Raw genomic sequence first — 19,267 nt, 5'->3', positions numbered from 1 at the left:
TAGCTAGTTGTTTTATCGAATCATACATTTGTTGTAGATTAACATGGTGAAGGATATTAAATAAAACAATCAAAAGTAGCTAATTGTTTTATTGAATCATACATTTGTTGGAGTATTTTATTTGCTAAAATAACTGAAACAAATTAATCCTAAATAAAGGAACACACAAAATACGATTACAAAAATAATTGCTCCTATCGAAGTAAATATCCATAGGGGAAGTTCAGCCTCCCAGAGTTTTCGCTCCCTCTCCCAGGCATCCCGATGACAGTTGAAAATATGTTTTCTCAACCTCTTCTCTAACAGCCTGTGGCTAGGATCATAAGGACAAATGATAAATTTTTCTACACAGAAAAAAAAAAAGTTTTTAAAACTTTACATACTACAACAAAAATGTATAAGCTTACCCATTTCTGCTGTTAAGTATTAACTTATGTACTTGCAAGAAACTTATTAATTCGTTCTTGTGTGTGTGTGATCTTTAATTTATACACCATATTAATCCCCACCCTTGCTTTTTTCCTTCCATTTTTGTTAAGGCTTTCTTAAAAAAATCACAGTACATAATTTTTGCATTACAACAGGGAAGAAAAAATCAATTGAAGAAAAACTACAGTCAATATGATCATTGTAATCTGAGAGATGTAAAATTGTACCTTAATGATACCATGTATCCCTACAAAAACATGAATGTTGATTTCACAAATAATCGGTATGCAATTGTCTATGATATGTTTAAAGAATTCCAGACATCGTTCTTATCCAAACAAACCAGCGAACTTCGATAAGGATGAAATGAAAAATACATCCCTGCACAAGATGTCGTCAGAGTGATGTAAATAATTTCATCTGTTATTGTATTATGTTTGGGGGTAAATAAAACTACATATAACCCATTTTTGTGTATTTTATTCATGGTTACCAGAAATTACATGTAAAGTTTTCTTATAATCATCTAACTTAATCGAGGGCCATTTTGTTGAATCCGGTCCCTCTGTCCATCCTAATGGTATTTCAGGATTGGCTTCTCCTTTGACAATGTTCTTTTTGATCCAGTTGAAAATTCTTCGGTGCTCCTGATTTTGAGAAGGTTGAAATGCGAAAGAATCGTAATTTATTATTTCTAAAGACTCATAGAAAGTACTGAGCGCTTTATGGTTTGCCAAATACGCAGCCCGACACATAAATTCATCCACGCACTGGTCGATCCTTCGATAATTTTTCCGGATATTCTCAACAGGATAGAATATATCTCCAAGATTCTGCCAGCGATTATCACTCAATAATTTATAAATAAAACATTTATACGTTAGAGTATTGTCCAAATAGTTGGTGGTCATCAAAAACTCCAAAGCAGCATAATTTAAATTTTCAATTTGGTCTCTTTCGCATACACGTAGAAATGCATCAATGTAACCATCGACACATTGCTTTCTTTGTAGCAGAATACAAATGTCAAGTGTATAAAAGTCACTTTCACTTTCGGCAATCCATTTAAACACTTCGTCCGGTACAATAAAATCTTTTTTATCGATGAGATGAAGGAATAAATTTAATTTCGTTCGATCACTCGCAGCGGCTTTAAGATATGTTTTGTACACGCTTTCGGATGCACAAAATGCTTGTAAATCAACAAATTGTCTCAAGTCAGACATTGTTGTAATCATAAAATAACCAACATCAGTGAAATTTAATTGCTTATATATGACAATTCCCACTTTTTTTAAATTACGTGCGAAATATGATATCCCCAAGGTTTCGTATCCGTTGCGAATCTTATGACAATTCTTTTGTCATCATTGGGGCTGAGAACTACTTTTTCTTGTTTTACTGTGTAAACAGTATGATGTTTGGACTTGATGAGTCTTTGGGATTTTTCGTAACTTCGATTATTAAATAAACAATCTTTGTAATTTTCAAACGTTATTGTTTTAAGTGATGCTTTTGTACTACCTTTGGATTTCTTAACTAATTTTTTATTGAAATCATAACTTGCAGTTCTAGATGCGTACATTTTAGATCTGAGACCCACAAATTCTAGCATAATCTTACCGTTATTTTCATCTTTCTTATTTTTAAGTTCTATATCATAAATATTATATAAATCATAGTCAGAAGTATCAAATCTATGTGAATCATTCATTAATTCACATATAAACAAAAAACTAGTCAACGGGTCATAGTAGTGTTCTTTTTTTTTTTTTCTGCTGTGGTGAGCAAGTTTCACGACAAAAAATGAAATCACAAGAATCAGTGAGGGTTATATGTAAAAACTCTCTTAAGCTAATTCATGAATACTTAAGTAAAATCAAAACAATCAAAGAAACTAAACATTTTTTTAGTTATAACAGTATAATAATAATTAGAAAAGCACTCAAATGTAAAATCCCCTGAGAAAATATATTGGAAAACGCAAATTCCTTAGGAACAAGCTTGACGTATTTGAAATTTTATCACCTAAAGCTTTTAAATAAGAAAAAACAATTATTATCTATAAAAACTGGTGAAGGCTATATTAAAACCAACAAATTTAAATCGGTGACTAATGTAACATGGCAAGATGTCGAATCCTGCTTTCAACAACGAATTCGTACAGGATTTATAAGTAACCACCATGTTAAAGATCCTCTTCAGTTTTTTTTTCAACAATCTTTTAAATGCTTTATGTTTAGAATTAAAAAAGAAGTGAAAAACTCAATGCTTAAGGTAAATGTAATTTTTTCGGCAAATTTTATTCAACCGCACTCTAGTGAAACAGACATTAAAACATTTTCAACAAAAAATAACACATTGATCAAAACACAAATTTAAAAGAATGGTACGAAGAAAACGTCATTGATAAAATCATGAAAAAATTAGAGAAATTTGCAGAAAAGGATTCCGGTTGGGCGTTGTATGAAATTTTGGGATTGAAAATTAACATAAATAAATACGACCCAATTAAATTCGGATATTCAACTTTTGTATCCACACCAGATTTTATATATATATATATAAAAAAAAAACATGCAGTAATTAATGTACAAAATAATGAAATCGTTGCCATATATCAATTTCGTTTCGAAATCGTTGAATTACGCCCAGAATTAATCCACAATAACGTAAACATGTCCGCATTCCTTCGAAATTATTACAATAAGGTGTTAGATGACGGAGAGCGAAAAAGCTTGCGATGCATTGGATCTCGCACGCTGCCAGAGACGTATTCAGAAAATATTAAAAAAAATATATCATCGTTTCGAAGGCGGCAAACGGAAACATGTCAAGACACACAAAAATAATTGTGCGTGTGTGTGTTTCTTTATTTAGTACTAATTTGTTTCACTCACTGTAGCAAATGCAATAGTTCAATAAATGTTTGAAAATGTATAAACATATTGGTTCAATAAAACAATTAGTTACGTTTGTGAGTTTTATTTAATATCCTCTTACATATTTATCTAACGGAATCAACACTACAATGATTCAGCATAACAATATTAAGTTATATAAATATCTTTCAAAGTATTTGTCCAGCAGCACGATATGAGTCATCATGATCTACCACGACGGTATAGGCCAACATAGACAAACTGTTGGGATCGAATCGTTGTTCCTTTTCATTTTTCTCAATTCTTTTCTTATACTTAATGATGCGATCCTTTTTCTTGACATTATCGAAGTTCAGGTCAGTTAATTTCCATTCTACAAGAACAGGATTTATTCCACTTGAAAAGTGTATTGCCACTTTGCACGCGGTTAAGTCGAACGATTTAAGGATACATAGAATTCTGGCTTCCAACGAAAATTGAAGACGAGGTTCAACAAAAATAATATTAAATATAAATCCATCAAACTTCAAATAGCAGCAGGGCCACTTGGACTGATAAAGATAGTCATATTTAGACATGTGATTGTCTGCGCAGTTATCCTTAGCCCATTTTTGTGTATTTTCATCTGCTTCGACGTAAATATCGATGTCTGTATAAGAAGACGTCCGACCTAAGAGAAACGCTGCACATCCCCCAGCCATGAAAGTTCTGGACGACCGAAATTTTTGATGTAACAAACTTTCAACTGTTTGAATGATACGACGTTTTTCTTCATTCAGTGAAGATATATCAAGATTGCGAGAAATGAAACTTGTGTTTTTTAATGAGAACATATCTGATGTGTGAACTGTACTCACATGCTTACAAAAGTTACTTTTATATACCAAATATCAAAAAATTGCTGAATTGCAATTCACACGGAAATAGTTTGAAGAATTGCTGAATTGCAATAAATTATTAAATGACCATATATGGACATGAAAAAACTGCTGATTTGACATTTCACCCTCCTACTTCATTGCAATCAATCTTTAAATGACCATATATGGACATGTAAAACTGCTGATTTGACATTTCACCCTTCTTCGCCATTTATTTTCTGCATATTCTGCATTATTTTTCCTATATATTTTGCATAGGAACTCGTAATTGTTTGTCTTAATTCTGTGTCTGTTAGTGTTAAGTGCTAATTGTTGAAAAAAAAAAAAAAAAATGAAGTATTCCTTGAGTCTCAAGAAACCAAAAATTAACATCCTCCAGGATGTAGTGATACAGGTAGGTTTTTTATTTTTGATTAATTTAAAAAAAAAAATGTTTTTATATTCATAAAATGTAGAAATGTTTATAAGTATTTATTTTATTTTCAGCCGCCTTTGCCCAAACTGCGTAGACTTGCAGATCTACCTGAGGAAGAAATTGAAAAACTAAAAACAAAAAGTGAGGACGCCTCCACTTCCGCTGTGGAAGACTCCCAGACACCTTCCCAGCTAGATATATCAGGGCTGGAGGAGCCGTGCGTCTCTATGACGCCCTCACTGTTTGAGGGGTTAGAGGCGCACGGAAAAAGCTTGTCTTTCCTTCGTAATGTTTACGGAGTTACGGAGGAAGACGAACAGAGGCAGAGAGAGCAGCAAGAGCAGCAGGAGCAGGAGCAGGAGCAGCAGCAACAGCAGCAGGAGGAGCAGCAACAACCGGTCCGCAAATCACCATCACCACCGACGTCTCAACCAACACCTGCCCCTGATACACCTCATCCTGCTGCACCTGATGATTCGGGTGATGAATTCGAAGACGAAGACAATGCATCTACATTATTGTATAATTTTAAGTGGAAGTGTAGGGCAGCGCAGGACAGACATAATACGCGACAAAGGGAACTAGTGCAAAAACAAAAAAAGTGCAAAAAAAACATTAAAAAATTAGCAAATCAAATTGCAACTCTCCAAAGACAGTTAGTGGAAGAACAAAGTGAATTGCGGGGTGCAGAAAACGAAATGAAAAAAAGTATTCAAAAATCCGACAAATTAAAGAAACTATATGTAAAAATAAAATGTATATAATCTCATAGTGTCAGTAGTAGTGTTAGTAGCGTTAAAAGTGTTGAAATGTTTTAGTAGTAGAATTAGTAGTGATAGTGGTGCTTGTATTGTAATAGTAATATTTATATATCAATAAATAATATAAGTATTTTATTTCGCTTGTTTTTTTTTTTTTTTAAGTGTTGCATGTTGGGCAGTATATATCCAAATCAATGGTTTTGCCAAACAATATCCTGTAGCATTTTCGCTAAAATTTTTGGAACCACTATAATCGTCAATAATGGTGTAATTAGGTGACTTGCAGCGGCTTTTGTTTCTTAAGACAAATTCTTGTTTATACTGTAGTGGGATCGATGTATCGATAATATCAGGAATATTGTGACAAACCATACACGAGCATTTCTTAAACAAAAGTCCATGTTCTCCTTGGGAATGGTATCGCTGTTAGTATTTAGAGAGGTAGCTTGTAGAGATGGTAAGTTCTGGTAGGGTGGTACAAATTAACGAGTAGAGACAGACAAAAACAAAAAATTATTTTTGTTTATTTTTGCCGAACACAGCGTTATAAAAATTTATTGATGTCTTGTCGAGCATCAAGTCATCCTTCAACGATGGAACGTACGTCCCACTGGCGTCGTCGTCCCAATTTTCGAGTGATGTTACTTTTGGGGGTTCAGAATTGAACCATTTTGATGGTTGAGATGGTATCGGTGGTGATGCTTTGGGAAGTGCAGCTTCGCGGAGCTGTCGCTCCCTTTCCCAAGCCTCCCTATGACACCTAAATATATGCCTCTGGAGTCTCCCCTCTAGCATTCGATGGCTCCTATCGTATGGGCAAACTATAAAATCCTCTAAACAAAACAAAAAAAAATATATGAAATTTACATACTGTAATAAAAATATAACCTTACCCATGTCCCTAGATATCTATTGGTTAATTCTCTTGATACTAGTTAATCAGTTATAATCACATCTTTCATATAGTCTTGAATTTATATACGAAATTAATCCCTTCTTTTACTCTTTTTCCCTCTCTAATTTTTATTTCAAGTTGACGATTCAGTTGTTTTTCTCTTATCGAAAATGCAAGAGTTTCACTAATTCAGAAAGATTTAGCAACTACGATTTAATACAACAACAAGTTATTTAATACGTTTTAAATTATTTGTCCAGCAGCACGATATGACTCATCATGATCCACCACCACAGCATAGGCTAACATATACAAATTTAGAAGTAGTAGAAGTATCAATATATATATATATATATATCTTTTTTTTAATAGTGCTTTTTGATGGTTTTTTGTTGGTTTTTGATAGTTTTTTGGTTTTTTATTTGTTTTTGATGTTTTTCTTTTTTTTATTGATTTTTGATGGCTGTTTATAGGTTTTCGTTTTTTTTTTTTTAATGATCTTTTGTTGTTTTCATATAAAATTCAACAAAAAGCGGTTTTCGGTTAACTGGAATTTTTTTTTTTACTGTCTTAGTATATTTAGTTGTGATGGTAGTAGTCATATAACAATAAATATAAAGAATAACCTATTTCGCTTTTTTTTTTTTTTTTTTTTTTTTTTTAAGTGTTGCATGTTGGGCTTATTCGAATCCTTTTTCGATGGTCTTTTTTTCGACCTGAAAAAAGTTTTACGTAGCGACCTCGAAAAAACTAAAAATGGCTCCTGTATCAAGGTTGACGTGGACAGAATCGATTTTTTTGAACAAACTTATGCGTTCGTTCCAGAAGAAGGTTTTGCTGTATGCAACCGATATTCTATTTCTTACCATTTGGACACTAGAAACTTTTGCCCTTTTCTCCCTTATTTTCAACTTTTTTCAAAATTTTTTTTGTTCAACATATGCCTTAATTTTTTTAGCATTTCCCCGTTCCCCTGAGCCGACATGCTACCTCTTACCGCTTACGAACTATGACGTTTTTTCGTTATTACTACTAAACGGTAGCAAAAAATATTTATTTTGCTAAGTGGACCTATAGACTGTTCACTCAGAAATATTTTGGTACAAAAATATATTTTTTAAGTTTTACCGTTTGGGCGCCACAAACTTTTGCCCTTTTCACAGTCATGTCAAAAGTTAGCGAAAAACCGTCGACGGCTGTCGATATTATTTGTTTTTGTCAATCTTTTTTGCTCTATACACGAACCTCCTATCTCTTACCATTTTCGAGTAACAAAAATTTTTTCTATTTAAACGGTAGATACACCTATGAGTCATAATCATTTTTACACACGATTAGATAGTACTTCATGAATATGCATTTGATTTTGTGGAAAAACAAACTTTTCAAAATTTGGATTTTTTTTTTGAGATTTTTTTTGTTTTAATTTTTCTTTGGATTCTTTGAATTTTTTAAATTTTTTTTTTCACCAAAACTTCTAATTTACTTTCCTACTGCTCAAGGAAAACTTTTTTTCGAATTTTGACAACCTTTTTTGACAAAAATTGTTGCGCCCCAAACTCAAATTTTCACATATTTAATTACATGGACCTATTGATTATTCATCCAAAAATATTTTGACACAAAAAACAAATTTTTAACTAATTCCGTTTGGTCACCACAAACTTTTGCCCTTTTCTCCGAAATGCTAAACTCAAACTAAAAACCGTCGACACAGGTGCATGTGTTTCGTATTTTAGGAACTTTTTTGTTCTTTGCACGAACCTCGTATCTCTTACCGTCTTCGAGTAAAACATTTTTTTTTTATATTTAAACAATTATTGCACCTCCAACCCACATTTATTTTTACACAAATGTGTCATTAGTTTATAGGGATGCATTTTTATTTTTTTAACAAACTTTCTGCCCTTTGGCACCCTCAAGCGATAATTCTTTTTTTTTAATATTTCCGAATACGTCCCTGTCTATTGAAGATAAGAGCGTCCAGTTCCGTAAGAATTTGCTGAAACAGCATCGCGTTATTTCATTCTGTGTTGTAATAATGACGGGCGGCGTGTTTCGGTTTATGAATTTTACCGTGAAAAGATTTGGGAAAAAGGTGGTTTTGTTGAACTAAATGGTGGCTTCTGTGAAGTGTGCGTGTATTTGAATGTTTTCGAGGGAGAACGGATGATTTTATTGCCTGTTTTCAATGTCGTAAGTAACAATTTTTTTAATTTTTAACAACACACTCGCCTTCTGACATTTGAGATTTTATTCTAATAATCACTGACAAATAAGCTTAAATCGGCAGAAAGTTGCTGATGAACATTTATTTATTAAGAAAATAACAGGAGTTTTGTCGGAGCAAACACGGCTTTTATTCGTTGCTGTTATTCCCAATTAAATAATTTTAGATGAGACTGGGGAAAATAATACACCAAACGAAATAAACAATATTTATTATAATTTCAATTACAGCTTAAGATTATACAAACTAGTTCGTATTTTATACATTTTAAGAAACTAATAAGTTTTAAATTTAAATCTAATTTACGACGCAGTGGTTTAACCGCAATGTGCACAGTTATTTAACTGATTTTCTTTGCTGAATAATTTTCAATTCTGAATCCAATTTTTCGATTGTTTCTCTAAATTTTCGCTTCTTCTCCATCATTTTTTCGATTAAGGGCTTTATTTGCAATTCGAAACGTTCCACATTCATTTGAAATCTTTTAACATCGTATAACCAAGTATTAATTCGGCTTTCTTTATCATTTATTAAGAAAATAACCGGAACTTTGTCGAAACAAACACGTCTGTTATTCATGACAGTTTGCAATCAAATATTTTTTACATGAGACTGGGGAAAATAATACACCGAACGAATTAAATAATATTTATTATAATTTCTATTACAGCTTAAGATTATTCAATTTAGTTCTTATTTCATACATTTTAATTGCTTCTTTTAAATAACTAATTCGTTTTAAATGTAATTCTAATCTACGACGAAGCAGTCTAACTGCACTTGATTTGTTTTCCACATGAACCAATGCCTTCTTCATTCTTCGATAAATTCGATATTGATGGTTCGACCGATCGGACCTCTATTTACCAAGTACAATTTCAAGCCGTTCACGATCTTCTGGTTCAGATCGCTGATCACTGAGTCGGTGAATTTTTCGGTAAATCTCTGTGGAAGTATCGTTCTAGACTCTTCAAGTTGCACAAATATCTTGTCACCGTACTTTGTAGACAGTTTACTAAAATTTTTTGTTAAAAATTTTTTATTTTCTTCTAAAGTTTTCGCACTCACAAAAGCTTGCAAGTGAGACTCTTTATTCAAGGTAGAAATGAAAGATGACATTTCTAAGTGTTAAATAATTGAATTCAAAAAACTAATTAATTCTTACACACGAATCCATCGACTTTTATACAAGTATAAAACGGAAGTGGGGATGCGAGATTGCGTCCGAGATCCCTCCCCGACCTAAACGAAAAGAGGGGATAGATCTCGAGATGAACGAGGGCAATAAACGACCAAGGTCGAGCAACGACTAGGTCAATGATCGCCCGATGAAAAGTAATGGGGGAGCTGGACCAGCTGGCAAGGTCAGCCACGTGCACCGACAAGCTCGACAACAAATGAAAGGTCAATGACCGCTCGATGAAAAGTAATGGGGGAGCTGGACCAGTTTGACCTCATTTGACCTGGTCTAGAACCCCCACTATATAACTACTTATGCCGTATTTTCCTTATGTGCGAAACTGACTAATTTATGCGTTTGATCTACTACAGTGTTGCCATAGTGTGCCGACCGTGCCAAAGTTCCGGGGTTATATACATATATACCTGTATGTACCACTTCGTAAGAATGTGCAAAGTTCACAACAAACTTCGCAGAAGTGGTGGTGTAAGAATTTTCATATTAATGAGTATCCACAAACATACCATAAACAGTTGTGTTCTTTCAAGGTGAGTTTCCGGTAACTCACATCACTTAATGATTGTTGAAGAGGCTGGAATACAGGGGAGATGTGTTGTGGAAGTTTGTTTAAAAGAACACCTTAGCAAATTTTTCATTTCAAATAAAATAGTGTTTCACAGTTGGTTCTTGCACTCGTATCGAAATAATCTGTAGTAAATAGTTTCCGAAACACACTTTGGAATTATATTGGTGTGGGATTTATACAATTCCCAAATTGACGTCTCACAGAGCCAAACAAATACATATGTCAAACAATACTGATTTAGTTGCAGCAACCTTTTAGTGAAAATTGTAAATAAATTGTATTCTGTGAAAACTATTAAAAATAATAAGCAAAATATTTATGTTCCTGAGGTTGTTTTTTATTTTTTTGTGAGTGATTTAAAAATATTAAGAGTGAAATAAAAATTTTGCAATTCACTTGTGGATAACAACTTATTTGTCAGACTTGTTAAGGATTTAATAAACGCAGTTTAAAACGTCAAAATTGAATAAAAATGTTTTGCTTGAATATATTAATAATTTATAAGAAAGAAAAAAGTGGCCAATGTCACTAGTACATGCCACCCATTTTTATTTTTGTGTACCCGTTCCGCAAATATTGCTGAAGTTTCGTTACTGATCTACTGTGGTGATAACAGAGTGTCTCCTGGCGATGTACTAATTTTAATCGTAATAACACAAATAAAATAAATTATTTATTAAAAATAGAACAAACTGTCAACAACCTCTAAAACTTGCAAGACCTTTATAAAGTGTCACACACTTACAATATTTAGAAAACCACACGTACAAGATAGAAACGTCAACTTTTATAACGACGCCATGTTGGTATTCTGAAAAGTGTCATAAAAAAACGTGTTAGTCATACCACGTAACTTACCATTGGGTCTCATTTCGTACACGACCAAATCACCCTTTTCGAAGTCCGTTATTGCTTGATATAACCCGTGTAAAAAGTACCTCACGATGTGCTTATTTTCCTCAGGTACGTCGTCCCAAGCCCTCGGACTTTGATAACACAGAAGCCACACTTCATCCGGCTTCACGTAAGCCCAGTCGCCGTCGTCGAAAACCACCAAATATCTACAACCAATCGCGACATTACACGCGCCGAGTCGTTACTTTGACAGACCTTTGTAGGTTCTGGTTGGTTGGAAATTCCATAACCACGCCCTTTTCGTGCTTGCGTCGTCCTCGTGACAGTTCGCCGGTGGTCGATAGTTGTTTTTTCAAAGCCACGACACGGCTGCCAACCTCTAGGACTCGGGTGGGCGGTTCAGGGTAGGCTATGTTTTTTTTGGTGGTTATTATGTCGTTGAAGGTTTGGTTGTCGGCGAGGTGGACGACGTCTTCGCCGACGTGGATAAGTTTGGCTTTTACCCACTTTTTGTTGTTTTTGTTGGGGGTGAGGTAGGTTTCCATGAGTTCGAATTTGGGGGGTTTGGGGTCCAGGGTGCTGCCGAACGGGAACATGGATTCGACAGCAGACTCGGTTTTTAGGGAGTTGAGGGCTAGGGGTAAGGGTTTGGGCATGGGTCGTAGGGGAGCAATGTGTTCCACTTGGAGGTCTAAGCAAGTAGTTCAAGTTGAACAAATACAAATTAGTAAATGGTAGTGCCGTTTTCACGCTTGAAAAACCCGTGTGTAACTGTAAAATATTTCTGCGCATGTGCTACTTACCCGGGCACTGAATTAGTTTTTTCAGCAGGTCTAGCGTCTCCCGGTGGTCACGCCTGTGGTATTCTATTGTCTTAGGTGGAGACCAATGCCACTTTTTGGTGGTTTCGTTGAAGCTCAAATTTCTTTCTTCAGGGTCCATTATCTGATTCTTAGTAACAGCAACAAAAAAAATTGACGGAAGAAATGTGACTTTCGGAACATTGACAAACAAGGTGTGTTGATTTTTTGTTTTTATAATGGTGTCGTTGCTTTGGTAACGGGTGCCATTGTAACTATGATTATTTTTCAATCAAGGATTAACTTGAAAAGTAACTAAATTCCAGGTTATGTTTGTTTTTTGTGCATTAAGTTTTCGAAACTTAAGGTGTTGCGTTTATTGAATGTCTATACTGCTAGGAAACAATCAGTTGAAGGAAAAAATAACAAATTGGAAAATTTATTTCTGATTTATACAGGGTCATTATAAAATACTGTAGTCAACTCACCTATGAAAAACGTTTAAGGGCTTTGTCATGAATTACACCTTGGAAAGTCGATTGGAGTTGAACAGAATAAATCATCTGGTCTGTTTTGCAAAGAAGCAATAATTTTTCAAATAATGAAATCCAAAAAGTGAGGTTAAGTTTGTCGAAACCAATGAACACGGTAATTATTTAAAAAATTACATTTTTATAGGTACCCTGAAGGTAAAAGTTGTGAAAAATCACGTAATGGACAATGGCAGAGCAAGTCTTATCACAGTTAACGAATACTATGAGTACCTAATGAGTTTTTGCAGTAAATAATTTTGCCAAAGTTGTGATCCCGCGAAAGTTCTGTTTGTAAATTGTAAGGAATCGTCAAAATATTGGTGCAGACATGGTTTGTGACCGGTGCTTTTCTCTTGAAAAAACACAACTGATAAGGTGACCAGAATTTCAAAATTGCTGAGGAGGACGCGTAATAATAATAATAAAATACACATGGATTTTTTTTAACTTTTTAATACTAATTTACATGGGTTAATAAGGTAAACTATAGAAATTACTATGTATACTTATCACTAGAATGTTTTTTTTTTTAAAGTACTTCATTTTCTGATAACATTTTAGAAAACTCCTGACATGTCATATTAATGTTACATTTTACAACAGTCATTGCCGAAAGAGTCTCTACTGTTAAGCGCGATTTTTCGGTAGTCCAAACGTCATTAACAATGGAGAAGACTCTTTCGACCGACTCGTTTGTGCCTGGCAAACAAAGAAATAATTCAACTAATATTTTTAAATTTTCACACGGAATATACTGATTTTTAAAATGGTTGAATACATCAAGCCATCTTTTATCACAGTCCATTTTTTGTTCGTTCCACTCTTCAAATTTTGTGTTGCAATAAATTTGTAATCTCCGTATTGCGTCGAATAAACGATTGTCGTCAATAACACAATTACATTTTTCCAATGCAAATTGTATCGTCGTCTGAACTTCTTCCCACGTAAAATTTGATCTCAGTAAAGTCCAATTCATAACATCAAGATCTTCTGTATGTTTTGTCCATTCACTGAGGTTTGCACTCGGAATACGAACACAACTACAGTAAATTTTCTAGATTTAAATTAATTTACCATAGAACTAACGTAAACCGTAAAAAAGTAAAGCAACTTAATTGATCAATCAAAAAGGAGGATATTTTTTATTTGAGGAGGACACGAGGAGGACATTTACGCTAGGAGGACAGCATACATGAAAGGAGGACTGTCCTCCTCAAAGGAGTACGTCTGGTCACCTTACAACTGAAAGCCTTGATCTTCATCCCTACAATAGGTGAAAACTGCTATGTCCAAACATTACCTTCAGCTTTGCAGTTTCTAGATATCTGAAACATGCCAGATCTGCATAACAGGAATGTCAAAGAGGTTCTACCCAAAACACGCCCACATGGCCATCCTAATATCAAGATTTTTCAAAATTTCTATAACAAAAAAGATGAAAAAACCAATAAAATTTCAGGAGCATAGTGTTAAGAGTTCTGTAGATGATTATGAGATCTCTTGAAACAACAGAATGTTTAATAAAGATTTTTAACTTTCCTAATAGTAAAATTACAATTATTACTAAACAGTAAGTTGAAGTAAGTTTTAAATTAAGAAAATGCAACTAACACCGAAAGAAAAATGAAAGTTACTGAAAATAAAAAACTTTATTGCAGTACCTACATACACTTTCTACATCTAATTTTGTTTATTGATCACATTCATTTACTTGAAAAAGTATCAGGCCTATGAATCGTCGTCTGGAAACAGCTAACCACACACCAACCTTCATTGCGTGTGATGGTGTTTCTTCAAAAGCGTGAGTATTTTCTATACACCAAATTCTGAAGTTCTGTCTGTTGACATAATAGCCTAACAGATGAAACCAGGCTTCATCAGAAAAGAACGACAAATCGAGAATCCCGTTATCGTCCATATCAGCTTGAAACCAACTACAATACCCAACGCGGCAAGGAAAATCAGCTGGTTGCAGCTCCTGAACCAACAAAATCTTGTATGGATGCATATGTAACTTCTCTTTTACGATTTTCTGACATGGGCTGTATGGTACTCCGGACAGTAAAGATTTTTGACAAAGCTTTATTCGGACTTTGTTCCATTCTCATCCTTAAATCTTCAACAACGTCTTCACTAACTTGAGGTCTCCCCGTCGGTTTTCACTTAGAAATGCTACCAGTGTCGTTAAATCTGGCCATAATTCGCCATATAGCGTCTTCAAAGATTCTTCATCAATGACAACAGAACATTTCACTAGATACTCGTTTTTAGACGCCTCCACAGAGTACACTCCATCCCCATCCTCATTTAACACCCCATTACGGTAATAGGCATGATGATTGCGCCAAAGAACTAAAAAAATCATTTGTAACACTAACCATAGTTATTCCTCTCTGTTCATTACCTGAGATTATTCCACAATGATCTGTAGTTTTGATAAAAACTGTTTTTTGAGACACTTATTAAAGTTCTAACAATGGGGAAGACAGCAAAAATGAAAACAAGACAAGTCAATTAACGCACAAAGTGAGGGAAAACGTACCAGTACAAACGAAAAAATTATTGACATCTGACAGAACTAATAATGTCTGTGCTAATCAGCGTTGCCACGCCGCTTTACTTACTATCGGTAGATTTCTTGGATAATTTTCGGTAAATTTCGGCATTTTTTCGGTAGATCGGTTTTTTGTGATAGAAAAGGTATTACACATAAATAATAGGTACGTTTTTTTTTTTATCATATATGAAGAAGGTAGAAATATTTTGTTATTAAAAAGAAACAAATAAAAAACAAATATTAACATAGATCATTTAAAAAAATATATCTATGAGTAAGCATGCTAAAGGTAGTAGGAACATTTTGTTAAAAATAAAAACACAATGAAACTATAATATTCCCCTTAATTATTGCCTCAGGTGCTGAACTGTTTCGGGGATATACTGAATTTTGTCTAACTAATTAAAAAAAAATCCCCTTTTAATTATAACGCGCTTAAAAAGAATAGATATTTGGCGCTATCTGTAAAAATGTATAGTGGTTACGCTGGTGCGTAATAGAGGGAACTAAACAAATCCGCAGAACTAAATCTATACTGAAAAAAATATTAAGAAATAGAATTATATAAAAAAAATTATTGAAAATTTATAAATACATTAAAAATAAATTCTTGAATTATCGTAGACTTTTCGGTAGATTTTGTGTTTCAATCGGTAGATCGGTAGACAGAGCCCAAAATCGGTAGATCTACCGAAAATTCGGTAGAAGTGGCAACACTGGTGCTAATGTCAACTAATGTGGCGCTAAAAATAAAAATTCCAATATTAGTGTAATCCTTTCCACAAAACTGAAAAAGGCGGCACAAAATGTCACCAAAATCATGGCCTTCTTCGACTACAATATTTTATAATGACCCTGTATAAGGGTTAATATTGTTGTTGGCTTAATTTCTACACTTTCTGCTCGCATTAGTTTACCATGCGGTTCTTTGGAAGAAGACATGTTATCATATCTAAAGTCGCGATCTTTTCTATAGAACCACTCCCTAGTGTAAATTTTCAAAATTTGTTTGGTGTAAGTGACCTTGACGGGTTTCTGGGGGAAAACATATGTGTCAAAAATTTGACAGGTTAGATGGCCCCATTGTCAATGTAGATATTTTATTTTAATAAATAGATGAACAGAACATACAGTCTGCACGGGATACAGTGCGGCATAACTGGGGGCAACCGAAACATTCGTGTTGTGCTAGTTTCGATTGCCATGTCAACTACCGCTACCAACCGCGTTCGGCGTAAAGTACTAGATGACAGGGCTACCAACTTGACTTTTTATCGAGTGGTTCCGTAGAAATGACCGCTACTGTATAATACATTATCACAGCGTTGTCTAAATATCCGTAGGAGTTGTTGTTGAAGTTACCTTAAAGTTGGCAAGCCTGTAATACAATTCGTAAAGGTAGCTAAAAATTTGCTTTAGGCAACCAATAATACAGTTTGGGTTATATCCCTACGAGAGCAGAGAATGAGGGTATATTGTGTACATATCATTGATCTAATAAAGGAGTGGATGGAGCCTTGTATACGTTTCCATACGCGAGCGAGTGTAATCAACACAAGAAAGAAATAGCAAGAGTTGTTATGGCATCAGTGGGAAAAGGACGGCTGACCACTAGCACGTGCTGGGTGGCAAAAAACGCTTCATTTGAACGGGAATTAATACGTTTTCTTACGAATTTGTTCAAACAATCAATTATAACAAACGTTTGTTAATGAAAACTATATTTTTACAGTTTACATTAAAATTATGTGAAATATTAAACAACAAAAATCATGTTAAGTGGTGGAGATAGTCTTTTAATAAAATAAAATGTATACACAATCTACAATATATTACGAATTCAGTTAATACAATAATCTTCTACAAGTTAACTAATTTTGTAGTGTATGTTCATTGGTAAATCTGAAATTTTTAGGATAAAATTAATTAAACTTTCGATAAAAGTGACAGGGTGCCTAATTAAATTGAACATATTAAAGAGGGTGGAATTTTCTAGCAAAATCTATTTTCTAAATCCACGTACAAATAACTAAAACAATAATCAATAGATATAAAATTCCCTCTTTTTGTAGCAACAATCCATTTTTTTCGTAATTCGGAATGTTTAGGAAATCTAACAAAATTTTTAAATTATAATTACGAAATCCTTCGTCTCTATATGTGATTATTGCCTATGAAATGAAACAGGATTGCTTTCTTTGCACGTTCTTTGCAATTATACGCACAACACGATTTCACGATGTTTAACAAATAGTTCGATAAAATACAACTTAAGAAGACTGTAGTCATTTAAATACGGTAACTTGAGCCTAAAAAGCGTAAATTTGCAAAAATACACCTTTAAACACCATGCGACAGCACGAAAGAAACCGCCAGAAACACAGTGCTCTGCAGCTTCGCGTCAATGTTTTGCCACCCAGAGAGCCCTATCTCTGTCCCACTGTGTTGGCAACGCGCGTCTCTCTCTAAGTTACTTCCATATAATATTATTTCTATGGTACATATCATCAAAAATGACAGATGTCAGAAATTATTGACTTATAAACGTTAAATTTGCTAGTAATGCAAGTGTGAAATGAGAAATACGGAATGCGTAGCAAAATGGGCAATGAGAAATGTAAAATGAGTAATGAGAAATGATCAATGCGAAATAAGAAATGATTTATGAGAAACGAGAAATGCGAAAAGTGAAATGTGGAATGCGAAGCGAAATAGGAAATAAAAAATGCGTAATGAGAAATTCGAACTGCGAAATGGGAAATGCGGAATGCAAAATGAGAAATGAGAAATCGAGAATGTGAAAGGTAAAGCAAAATGTGAAATGAGGGATTCGAAAAAGAAATCCGAAATCCGAAATGTAAAATGAGAAATGCGAAGTGCCAGCTGCGAAACTGGAAATGGGAAATGTAGAATGTGAAGCGAAATGGGAAATGCTAAATGAGAAATTCAGATGTGAAATAAGAAATGAGAAGAAAGAGGAAATGATAAATGAAAAATGTGAGAAATGTTTGGATTGAGAAATATGGATTATGAAATGAGAAATATAAAATAGGAAATTGTAATGCAAAATGTGAGAATTATGAAATAAGAAATGATGAATGAGGAATGTGGAATGAGAAATATGAGTCATGAAACGAGAAAAGTGAGGAATCAGAAGAAATAAAAAATATGGGAAACAACAAATCTGAGAAATGAGAGAGATGAAATGAGAAGTAACACGAAGTGAGAAATGCGATATGTGAAATGAGAAATGAAAAATATGGACAATGAGAAATGGGAAATGATAAATGAGAAATATGAGAAATTAGGATGGTGAGAAATGTGAGAAACGATGAATGTGTGAAATGAGAAAGGTGAAATGAGAAGAAATGAAAAATGACACGAAATGAGGAATGAGATATGTGAAATGGGAACTGAAGAATGAGAAGAAATGAAAAATGAGACACGACACGAAGTGAGAAATGTGAACTATGAAATGAGAAATGAGAACTGCGAAATGAATAATAAACGAGAAATAAGAAATATGAGAAAGATGAAATGAGAAGAAATGAAAAATGAGAAATATGAATTATGAAATGAGAAATAACACGAAGTGAGAAATAAGAACTGAGAAATGAATAATAAACGAAAAATGAGAAATACGAGATGTTAGGATGATGAGAAATGCTAGAAACGATAAATGTGAGAAATGAGAACTGAGAAATGAATAATAAATGAAAAATGAGAAATATGAATTATGAAATAAGAAATGACACGAAGTGAGAAATAAGAAATGTGAAATATGAAATATAAAATGAGAAATAAGAACTGAGAAATGAATAATAAACGAAATATGAGAAATACGAGATGTTAGGATGATGAGAAATGTTAGAAACGACAAATGTGAGAAATGAGGACTGAGAAATGAATAATAAATGAAAAATGAGAAATATGAATTATGAAATGAGAAATGACACGAAGTGAGAAATGAGAAATGTGAAATATGAAATCAGAGCTGGAAAATGAAAAATGAGAAATATGAGAAATAAGAAAGATACAATGAGGGGGAATGAAAAATGAGAAATGTGAAATGAGAACTGAGAAATGAATAATAAATGAAAAATGAGAAATATGAATTATGAAATGGGAAATGACACATTGTGAAAAATGAGAAATGTGAAATATGACACGAAGTGAAAATGAGATATGTTAAATGAGAAACGGGAAATGTGATGTGAGAACTGAGAAATGAATAATAAATGAAAAATGAGAAATATGAATTGT

The 19,267-nt window shown here is 33.6% G+C and overlaps 2 protein-coding genes and 3 long non-coding RNA genes across 6 annotated transcripts; 3 read left to right on the top strand and 2 right to left on the bottom strand.

Moving 5' to 3' along the window:
• Positions 1 to 4,523: 4,523 nt before the first annotated feature.
• LOC135119698 (ras guanine nucleotide exchange factor P-like) lies at positions 4,524 to 5,715 on the top strand. Its single transcript, XM_064044094.1, has 3 exons — positions 4,524 to 4,586; positions 4,679 to 5,127; positions 5,655 to 5,715. The coding sequence occupies exons 1-3, from the start codon at positions 4,524 to 4,526 to the stop codon at positions 5,713 to 5,715; spliced, it is 573 nt and encodes a 190-aa protein (XP_063900164.1).
• A 4,389-nt stretch (positions 5,716 to 10,104) lies between these two features.
• LOC135119703 (uncharacterized) lies at positions 10,105 to 10,582 on the top strand. Its single transcript, XR_010278340.1, has 2 exons — positions 10,105 to 10,159; positions 10,207 to 10,582. It is a non-coding gene; the product is annotated as an uncharacterized LOC135119703 (long non-coding RNA).
• Positions 10,583 to 10,826: 244 nt separating this feature from the next.
• On the bottom strand, positions 10,827 to 12,099 carry LOC135119702 (histone-lysine N-methyltransferase eggless-like). The gene is made up of 4 exons (XM_064044095.1): positions 11,918 to 12,099; positions 11,370 to 11,805; positions 11,118 to 11,320; positions 10,827 to 11,070 (listed from the first exon to the last, which is right to left on the bottom strand). Exons 1-4 carry the CDS (start codon positions 12,054 to 12,056, stop codon positions 10,955 to 10,957), a joined length of 894 nt encoding a protein of 297 aa, XP_063900165.1. The 5' UTR covers positions 12,057 to 12,099; the 3' UTR covers positions 10,827 to 10,954.
• A 1,305-nt stretch (positions 12,100 to 13,404) lies between these two features.
• Positions 13,405 to 14,526, top strand: LOC135119699 (uncharacterized). 2 transcript variants are annotated; one of them, XR_010278338.1, is made up of 3 exons: positions 13,405 to 13,720; positions 13,769 to 14,248; positions 14,301 to 14,526. It is a non-coding gene; the product is annotated as an uncharacterized LOC135119699 (long non-coding RNA). The 2 variants fall into 2 exon arrangements; XR_010278337.1 differs by having other exon boundaries at positions 13,405 to 14,248.
• On the bottom strand, positions 14,078 to 15,144 carry LOC135119700 (uncharacterized). The gene is made up of 2 exons (XR_010278339.1): positions 14,852 to 15,144; positions 14,078 to 14,799 (listed from the first exon to the last, which is right to left on the bottom strand). It is a non-coding gene; the product is annotated as an uncharacterized LOC135119700 (long non-coding RNA).
• Between the last annotated feature and the right edge of the window lie 4,123 nt (positions 15,145 to 19,267).

Source organism: Zophobas morio, unplaced genomic scaffold (genome assembly GCF_036711695.1).
Source record: "Zophobas morio isolate AGI-343-1 ecotype UQ-CSIRO unplaced genomic scaffold, CSIRO_AGI_Zmor_V1 ptg000282l, whole genome shotgun sequence".
In the NCBI taxonomy this organism is placed as follows: domain Eukaryota; kingdom Metazoa; phylum Arthropoda; class Insecta; order Coleoptera; family Tenebrionidae; genus Zophobas; species Zophobas morio.
Note: the sequence above shows the minus strand (reverse complement) of the source record. Positions and strands in the feature narration are given on the sequence as shown.